The sequence below is a fragment of the Myotis davidii genome, unplaced genomic scaffold (genome assembly GCF_000327345.1).
Source record: "Myotis davidii unplaced genomic scaffold, ASM32734v1 scaffold69, whole genome shotgun sequence".
Taxonomy (NCBI): Eukaryota; Metazoa; Chordata; class Mammalia; order Chiroptera; family Vespertilionidae; genus Myotis; species Myotis davidii.
This window is the reverse complement of record NW_006300363.1, coordinates 488,612-498,456: the sequence shown is the minus strand read 5'-3', so window position 1 is coordinate 498,456 and position 9,845 is coordinate 488,612. Positions and strand designations below refer to the sequence as shown.

Here is a 9,845-nt window from a genome sequence, read left to right as displayed (position 1 = left end):
CGGCCCCCGGCCCTCCGCGGCCTGCCCTTTCCCTCCGCGGCCCACGCGCCCCGCCGCCTCCGCCCCCGCGCGCCGCCCCTAGTTTCTTGAAGGACAACAGCTCGTGTTTTTACCAGCTTCGGCCATGGTTTCCCTCGGCGTTTCTGGCGGATCTTGGAGACCCGTCGGGTCTTGTTTTCCTCTCGACTGTCCTCTCCTCGTCGTCTCCCGCGGCCGCTTTCCTCCTTGCCGGGATTATCACGGTTCTAACCCGGCTCCTAAATTCCATTTTGTCCCCTTTCACCTCCTTCTCCCGTTTTTTTTTTTTTCCCCCTCTCCCGAGGCCTCGTCGCCACCTCGGTGGCCTTCCGACTCGAGTAGGATGAAGGGCACCCTCCGTCCTTCTCTCGAAAATACGCGGTATCTGTTAACCCCTGCAGCGCAGGGAGGGGTGGTGCCCGAGAGGTTCCCCGAGGGTCGGTCTGTCCCGCCGGGAGAGGAGGCCAGCGTGTTCTCCGGGGAGGCGCCCCCGGCCGCTCCGAGGGGGTGCAGCCTGAGTCAGCCTGCCTTTCTCCGGGTTCTAAACCTTCCCTAGCACGCCGTCCTCTTGGAACTGCATTTCATCCCACCTGGAATGTCCAGCCAAGAGGACGTGGGCGTAGAGACCCTGCGGTTGACATTTTAAAGTGTTGCGTAGTTTTTGGAGGGAGAAGCTAAGTTGTTGGGCTCTTCAGTCTAAGTACCAGTACAGGGCCAAAGTCTATTCAGTTAAAAATGTTAAGACCGCGAACTGTGGATATTCGGGGGTTCCCATGGTGACTGTATTATTATCGGGGCATTTTTTTGTTCATGTGCTACCTCATTACTAGCGTCTACTTTTTGGTCTTTTTAGTGCATTACTTTGTTTTCAACAAAAACAGTTTCATCCCTTTAGACCCAGTTCTCGTTAATCTTTGAATGATATCTCTGGTCAATTGAATACGTGTATTGATATTCCTGGGGGGTGGGGGGGGTGGAATCCCTGTTTTGAAGCAGAAGAGATCTGATTTATTATTGTTCTTGGTGACCTTCAGTATTATCAGAAATGCATAAAATTCTGGTGAAGGTTATTCTGGGTTCATATGATTGACCTGAAAAAGAGTCTAGCATAAACCCATCCTCAAGTAGATGTTTTGGGGTGTTTTTTTTTAACCGTTTATTTCTGAAATGGCAGCATGATTCCTTTTCTGCATCCTTTAATGTATGTTGTCAGGGAGATGCACACTTTTTCGTGGTCTGTTAATTAACGTGCTCTTTATTGACCCTTATGAAAGTCACCAAAATAACATGAGTAATAGTGTAGCACTTTATTCTGGTATTTCTTCCTGCTTTTACATGTACCGTTTCATTTCAGTAGTTTTGTGTGCATTATATTTTGAAAAGTCGGATTAGTATTGATTTTAATTGCAGAGCAGACCTGGCTTTTATTTTCTAATCAATTATTTAGTAATTCGGAGTCAGAAGGAAAACAGTTTATGAATCTGTTGGTTAAATTAACTAAGCTTTTAGTTCCAAGGTAAGGTTAGCTACCTGTTATTATATCTCTATTTTACTTCATGTCGAGATAGTATGAATCCTCTAAAATGCCTTAAATGCAATTTACCTATTGAATCTTTATGTAAGTGTAAAATTTAACGTATTTTAATATTTTCCTGTCCAGATGAAGAAAATGTTTTGACATTTTCCTGTCTAAATCTTTTATAGTTTATTTGGTAAGTTCTTTTTTTCGATTAAGGATTTTCCCTCTTATCAATGCTTTAAAGTGTGTTATCAATTGGGGTTGGAATCTGTTAAAAGAGTCTCATCTGGGGTTCTTTCTGTGCTTTAAAATTGTTTGATTACTCTAGCAGTTGGCTCATCAGATCCTTTGCCCCAGTGGTTTGCTGGCTGCCATTAGGACAGTCCCTTGAGATAGGAGTTTCGCATAGGGAATGTCAGATGTTCTTCATTGTGCTTATTTGCTCTCATTTAGAACCTTGTTGTGTGCCCTTGTAATTCTCTGTCCTGTTTACCACTTACACACTTCCCACGTCATCATGATTTTTTTGCAGGGGGAGAACTGAATGAAATTCCCACAGGGCCTGACTCCTCAGCACCCCGCCTCTGCAGGGGACTGTGGCTCACACTTCCTCCCTGGAGCTGAGGTTATTGCCTCTCACTGTTGCTGCCTGCAGAGTCTCTAGGTCCTGCCGCAGAAACTGAATGAAACACTTCCTTGGGAGAATGCTATTTCTCTGCATATCATAGCATTCCTTAGCTCTCGCCTCCCTTAAAATAAAAATCTACTTAGGGAGGGGGAGAAAATACCTTTGTGAACCAGTCCTAATGAATTTGTTAAGTTAAAGGCCAAATTGGCATTTGCTCTTTCTAGTTTACACAAGCGAATGTGTGCCTTTTTCCTTGTAGAGAACAAGAACCATGGCGTCTGGCACCTCTGCAGCCACTGAGGAGGAGCGCAGCCTCCGGGAATGTGAGCTCTACGTGCAGAAGCACAACATTCAGGCCCTGCTGAAGGATTCCATTGTGCAGTTGTGCACTGCTCGACCAGAGAGACCTATGGCATTCCTCAGGGAATACTTCGAGAGGTTGGAGAAGGTAAAAATAAATGTGGGGAGATGAGATGACCCTGACAATCCTTAAATGTAATGCTGTAGAATGTTGCTAATTTGTGTCTTTTGGATGAAACGAAATTCTGACCAAATAGGAAGTCTAAAATAGAATTTCAAAACAAGGGGGCAGTTAAGGCACTTAAATTTAAACTTGGCCATCAGTAGGCTTTACCAGAAAACAAATCTGTATGCTAATTTTACATGGCAAACAAAGGGTTTCCAAACTTGTAACTGTTTTAATTAATACATAAAACTGTTTAAATAGAATAACTGACTACATACAATTGATCAGAAGTAGTATAGCAGTGTATGGAATGAGAAATTCTAAGGTACTTGAAAGCAGTTAATGTTTTTCTCTTCCTCAGCAAAGCAAGTAAACTTAATAAGCCTTATCCCACCTTTTAAAACCAAGTGAATGAAGCATTTGAGTCTAGTTTGTGACCAATAGATCAGAACTTCTGGATTAGTGCAGTTCATTTTTTTATAAACTATATCTCAGATGAATTGACTGTAGAGCAGAGATCAAGGGTAATGATTGCCAAGATTGTACTTTCTTTACAGACCTGGTCAGGACTCATTTCCTCTTAAAAAAAAGTGAAACCAGTTTTTGTTTTTTTATCCTCACTGTGTGTATATTAGTGTGCCCAAAGCATATGTATATGTTTTTCTAAGCAAAATGATAATTTTGCATCAAAGAACATGCTTTAATTATTCCCTCAAGAAATGGTGAATGAGAAAGTCTGGATCCCTAAATGTTTTGAGTAGTTTGAATTGCTCCTGTAAATTTGTGAGATAAATTTACAGGTCTTATTACATGTATTGAAGTTTTGATAAGGTTTATAATGATTATGATCCAGTTAAGAAGGGTATCTTAGGTATATGATCATTATCTAACTGTATAATGGAAATATGTATGATAAATCCCATTGATTCGGACAGTTAATCAGAAACTTATGAAGTAAAATATGGTTTTAAAAATTATTTCAGTAGCTCAATGATTGGCATTTTCTACTGTTTTCTTGAAAAGCTGTTAAAATTGGTGTTTAATATCATAATTAGAATAATTAACAATAACAAATAACCAGTCCCTGTGAATGTAGCCTTGCTGTCTTGGAATTGTAGTAGAAAGTCTGTGGGGTTTTGTGTGCGTGTGTGTGTGCGTGTGTGTTTTAAATCCTCACCTGAGGATATGTTTATTTTATTTTTTATTTTTTGAGAAAGAGAGCAAGAAAGAGAGAGAGAGATATCAGTGTGAGAGAGAAATCTCAATCAATTGCCTCCTGTACTTAACCCCGACCCACCTTTTGGTGTACAGGATGATGCTTCAACCAAATAAGCCACCCAGCCAGGGCATGATTTTCTCTTTAAGCTCTGTCCAAATAGTGAGATACTTTAGAGCCAGGCTGCTGTGGGCTTTTCATTTTGTGATAAAGTTCGTTCCTAGAGATCTGGTTCTGAAATGGGTCACTGTAACGTGATTCCTCTTCTCTTTGTATATCAATAGAAACCATCCAACAAGGGGATGAAGTTGGTGAGACGCTATGTGTCTTTTTACAGGGAGTGTTGAATGTACAGTGCTGGTTTCAAAGCTTGTACTTAAATAGCACTGATTAAGCACTATCAAAGGGGAAGGCAAGAAATCATTATTAACTTCTTTGCAGGTGGGATTTTTAGATTTAATGTGTGTTGGCTTCTTTACCTCTTACTGAAGGTCACAGCTTAAACTTTTCCTATAATGCAAGGGTCTTTGTTCACTTGCATACATTTCTTTAGCCAGGGCTTTGAAGTAAGTAGATTTTCAATTTTTTAATAGGTCAGTTGTTCTGCACATTAGGTGTTAGTTTTAGATGTCTGAAAATACAGTCAACATTCTTCTCACCTTCCTTGTGTTAACCAAGGGTCATGTTTCTGGTATCATCAACTATTCAGTGCACCAAAAACTTTCACAGCGTTTATTTTATTTTTAATTTTAATATATTTTTAATTGATTTCAGAGAGGAAGGGAGAGAGAGCAAGAAACATCAGTGATGAGATTCATTGATTGGCTGCCTCCTGCATGCGCACACTGGGGATTGAGCCTGCAGCTGGGGCATATATGCCCTGACCAGGAATTGAAACCATGATCTCCTGGTTCATAGGTCGATGCTCAACCACTCGGCCATGCCAGCCGGGCTCTCACAGCGTTTATTGGAAGCTGCTGTGTTTTACTTCAGACCTTCATCTGGAATTCAAGTCCCCTTTTATGCCTACATTAGAACTTTGCCTATCTGATAGATTAGAAGAATTTAATAACTGTGACCATCGAGTGTATGTGCCAAATTCTATGTGAAGCACTCTACATACACACTCATGTCAAATTTGTGAGTTAGGTGATTATCACTGATTTATAGAGGTTGCAGATAAAACTAAGAGTGATTAAGTAACTTGGTTATGATTGTACACTGTAATAGTTATTGTTACAGCAGCATATAACCCTCAAATTTCAGTATAAAAGACCTTTCTTATTTCTCAGTCATATGCAGCTCTTCTGAGCTCAGCACATCTTGTCTTGTCTCCACATGTCTGAACTCTGGGGCTGAGTGGAAAAAGCAGCCACTGTTAGAGCAAGCCCTTCTCAAGGCAGAAAGGGGACAGAAGTTCAATGGGGCAGAGCCAGACCACACAAGTGGGCATGGTATGGCATGTCCACTTACGGTCCAGGGTCAAAGCAAGTCATAAGGTCAAGCCCCAAGTCAGTTGGGTGGTAACTTTACGTACAGGTAAGAATAGACTGGTAAGGAAAGAGAGGGAACAAATAATTGTTAAAAACACTAAGTGGTCAGGACAGAATCCTATCCTATATAATAAAAGGCTAATATGCAAATCGACCAAACTGCGGAACTACCGGTCGCTATGATGCACACTGACCACCAGGGGGCAGCGCTCAACGCAGGAGCTGCCCCTGGTGGTCAGTGCGCTCCAATGGGGAGTGCTACTCAGCCAAAAACTCTGAGCCGGGCTCACAACTGGCAGGCTCACAGCTGGCCAGTGCAGCGGCAGTGGCAGGACCCTCGCCTGAGGGCTCCCGTACTGCGCTGCGAGAGGGTGCAGGCTGGGCTGAGGGGACCCCCCCCCCAGGGCATGAATTTCATGCACCAGGCCTCTAGCCAGAACATAAAAAAGTAGAATGTATTGCTATTAACCAGTAAGTAGTCTGGGAAGGTTTGGGGGGAAGAGGGTGGATTGTTTTAATATATGAAGTGGGAAGAGACTGACAGAATGACAACAGCAAGAACGAGGATAATTAGAAATCGAAATTGATAATGGCTCTGAGTCATCAAGATTAGGTTATATCTGATTGCTGTAAAGATGAGAATCTATACAACATTGATAAAATCAAAATGCTGCCCTAGCCAGTTTGGCTTAGTGGTTAGAGCGTCGGCCTGTGGACTGAAGGGTCCTGGGATTGGTTCCGGTCAAGAGAATGTACCAATGTTGTGGGGCTCCTCATTGGCCTGGGCCCTGGGCTCCTGCAGGAAGCAACCAATCAATGTGTGTTTCTCTCACTTCAATATTTCTGTCTTTCCCTCTATTCACTCTCCCTAAAAATCAATGGAAAAATTTCCTCGAGTGAGGATTTTAAAAGAAATTATCTTCAAAATAATCTTAAAAATTCAGTTAGATAGAATACAGTTCCAAATGATATGTTATTTGTGAAATTCCAATGACAAATTTAGGTGATGGAGTTTGTGTTTTCATTTATACTCTTTAAACTTTGGGGAGACTTGAGTTTTATAGTTCTATGTTAATAAGGAATCAGAAAACCTTACTGATTATTGCAGTTACCAGAATGAAAAGGGAAGTGAATTTTCTAAAAATGTATTTTTTTAAAAAATTAGTTATATATTTGTATATGGTTCCAAATCCTGCAGGTACAAAAGGGTGTAACAATAAGTCTTCTCTCTGTTGTCTTCTTTAAATACAACCACTGTTTGATTGGCCTATGGGCATTTATAGGCAAATTCACATGTAAAAGAATTTCTTATTTTCAAATGCGTGTGTGGCAATTCCCTGCATAGATATAGTATAATTTATTTAAAATCATTCCATTAATGCCGAAACCGGTTTGGCTCGGTGGATAGAGCGTTGGCCTGCGGACTGAAGGGTCCCAGGTTCGATGCCGGTCAAGGGCATGTACCTGGTTGCAGGCACATCCCCAATAGGAGATGTGCAGGAGGCAGCTGATCGATGTTTCTCTCTCATCGATGTTTCTGACTCTATCTCTCTCCCTTCCTCTCTGTAAAAAATCAATAAAATATATTTAAAAAATAAAATAAAATAAAAAATAAAATCATTCCATTAATGACCATTTTGGTTGTTTCCAGTGTTTTACTACTAAAAACAATACAAGGAGTAACTTTGTTTATATGTCATTTCACATATATGCATATCTTATAATAAATTTTTAGAAATAGAATGGATTATTTAGTCAAGTACATGCATTTGTAATCAAACATACAAATGTATTAAATCTATTTTTGTGATATGTTTTTCCTATTGTGTTTTCTTAATTGAAAATTAGAAAATCCAGACAAAGGAGAAAAATAAAGCAAACCTCTGTTCCTCAAAAAAAAAAAAAAGTAAAAATCAGGCATGATTCTGTTAATAGAAACTAACATTAATATCTTGATGGTTACTGTTCTGGATGTTTTGCTTCGTGTGTATTGGCTTGATGCCAAAGTCAGGGCTGAGTACTATGCAAGAGGGCAAAAAATAGGCATCCACCTCAATTTCATTTTTATCAAAAAATTTTTCTGAAATAATTCGTAAATGTTAATAACTTCATTTTGAATTTGGAAGGTGGTTTAGAAAAATGATGGAGAATGAGTCAAATGAGAAAAGTAGTGGCTAACACATTCTTGTGTTTTCATTCTTAGTTACATCAAGCATAATAAACTCATTCTTTGTTGCAGACCTGAGGAATTTCTTTTTAAGGCTCTAGATTTGATAAATAAGAATGTTAAATAGTTCATTTCAGTTTTTAATATCAATTAATTTAGCAAGATGTTATTAAAAGCAGGTAAAAGTTTTTAAAATTTAACTACAAGTGTAAACACTGATAATAAAGAATGCTTGTAGCTCTGCTGGGAGAAATATTGATCTAATTTAAATTCTTGGTTACCATCATCACATAATTTCATTTTTTTTTTCTGAGACTCCAGTTAGAAATGAATTCTATGGGCTCAGGACCCTCCATTGGTTTTTATATATTTCCCTTGCCTATCGTAGACTTGGCATGCAGATTTAGCAAATGCTTATTGAATGAAGGAAGTAACCCAGTAATCTAAACATTCTTGAATTACTTTGCAGTGCCTGAATACATTCTATTTTGGGGGAAGGAGGGGTGTCATGCTATCTGCAGCAGCATACTAAAAACCTAATTCCTCAGGATTTTGTTTTGCAGTTTTTTGCTGTCGTGTGTGTGACAATCCTTGTTGTATATATGTGTGTATATATATAGGCTTAAAGCAACTGGCCAATAGCTATGACACGCACTGACCACCAGGGGGCAGACGCTTAACGCAGGAGCTGCCCAACTGAGGTCACTTGGGTCAGCAGCAGTTCTCTGGTGACGCATCCGGAACCAGAGAGGAGGGAGCCCGATTTCAGGGTGCGTCACCCAAGAACCACTCTCTTGCAATCTGAGACCCCTCAGGGGAGGTCAAAGAGCCTGTTACAGCCCAGTCTCCTTAGGCCAGACTGAGGGACACCCCCCCCCACCACCACCACCAGTGCACAAATTCGTGCACAGGAGTTCTAGTGTTATTATAATAAGTATCTAATTTTTTACTTGCATGTTATGTGTCCTTATACTGATGACTTTTGTTCATTATAAGATGGCATCTATTATCATCTGAGAAACAGTCCTTGTTTCAGAATATTTCTTTTCAAACTCAACTCTATTTTCCCCCATTTGGAATTTGCTTTTCCCCTTAACTTTTACATTGGTGTTAGAGGAAGAGATTTGATGTGACTTATCATTGAAATACAAGAACACCAACTTTACATCCTGAAAGATCTCCTTTGTAAATGTATAAATTTTTTTTCAGGAGGAGGCCAAACAGATTCAGAATCTGCAGAAAGCAAGCACTCGTGGAGATTCGAGAGAGGATGAAATCTCTCCTCCTCCACCCAACCCAGTGGTTAAAGGCCGGAGGCGACGAGGTGCTATCAGCGCTGAAGTCTACACAGAGGAAGATGCTGCATCATATGTTAGAAAGGTAGCTTTGATGTCTAAACATTTGGGGCAATGTTTTCGGGATCCACATGGTAATCTTCTAGTTTCTTTGATGAATGCATTCATGATTTTGAATAGTAAAACACAAACAGGCTCCATCCTGTGTTGTTCTTGGGTACTGAGGGACAAATTTCTGTGATGTCAGTGCCATCAGAGAAAAGAGCTAAGTGATTATTAAACAGTGAATAATTTTATTTTTGGGTGTTTTCTTTTCCATGATGTTTTGCAGTAGAAGGAGGCAGTACTCCTTTTTTTCTTGAATCATGGTGTCAGTTTTTTTGGCATCCTGTAATTTATGTTGTGGCTTTTAACCTTATATCCTATAAGCATCATCCTGATTGGTTCTTCCTTAGAACCCACCCGCCATTTCAGGTTATGCTATTAGCTTGAACAGGGAAGAGAATCTTTCTGCCAAGAGGCTTGTGGAACTAATGGCACATGATCACAATTTAAAAAATGGCTATTATAAAATGTTCACTTTGCCTTAGAATAATGATCTTGGTCAAGGTGTTTTTTAGTTTGTTTCTTTAGTGGCTGACTGAGAACCAAATACCAGCTTTTAAATACAGGCCTGGCTATAAGCAAGGGCATTAATTAGTATTTGTTGAGTACTTTGTGGACCAAAGATGGTATATGTGGGTTATGTTGAAAATACTTAAAGCAGTCTTGTTTCAATACCATCATGTAGCTTGTCATTTACTTGACATGCAGGTTGCAAGCATGAAATGTTTTTGGTTTATGCAATCATCATTTGACCTTCTGTTCTAGGTTATACCAAAAGATTATAAGACAATGGCTGCGTTAGCCAAGGCCATTGAAAAGAATGTGCTGTTTTCACATCTTGATGATAATGAGAGAAGGTAGGTACAGATTCTTTGTTATATGCTCTTTTCCTGTATAGCTGTAGTCCCAAACTAGCGTCATCATCGTTGCACATTTTA

The 9,845-nt window shown here is 40.0% G+C and overlaps 1 protein-coding gene across 2 annotated transcripts in view; it reads left to right on the top strand.

Annotated features, from left to right (window-relative positions):
* PRKAR1A (protein kinase cAMP-dependent type I regulatory subunit alpha) overlaps positions 1–9,845 on the top strand; it is an 18,474-nt gene that overhangs the window by 706 nt on the left and 7,923 nt on the right. The window contains exons 1-4 of one of the 2 annotated variants that reach the window (XM_006776658.2): positions 1,667–1,730; positions 2,425–2,613; positions 8,717–8,887; positions 9,673–9,764. In XM_006776658.2, the coding sequence (XP_006776721.1) occupies positions 2,437–2,613; positions 8,717–8,887; positions 9,673–9,764 (440 nt within the window). In that variant the 5' untranslated portion in view covers positions 1,667–1,730; positions 2,425–2,436. Of the gene's footprint in view, positions 1–1,666; positions 1,731–2,424; positions 2,614–8,716; positions 8,888–9,672; positions 9,765–9,845 lie in introns of those variants that run through there. The other variant, XM_006776657.2, reaches the window with a different exon arrangement.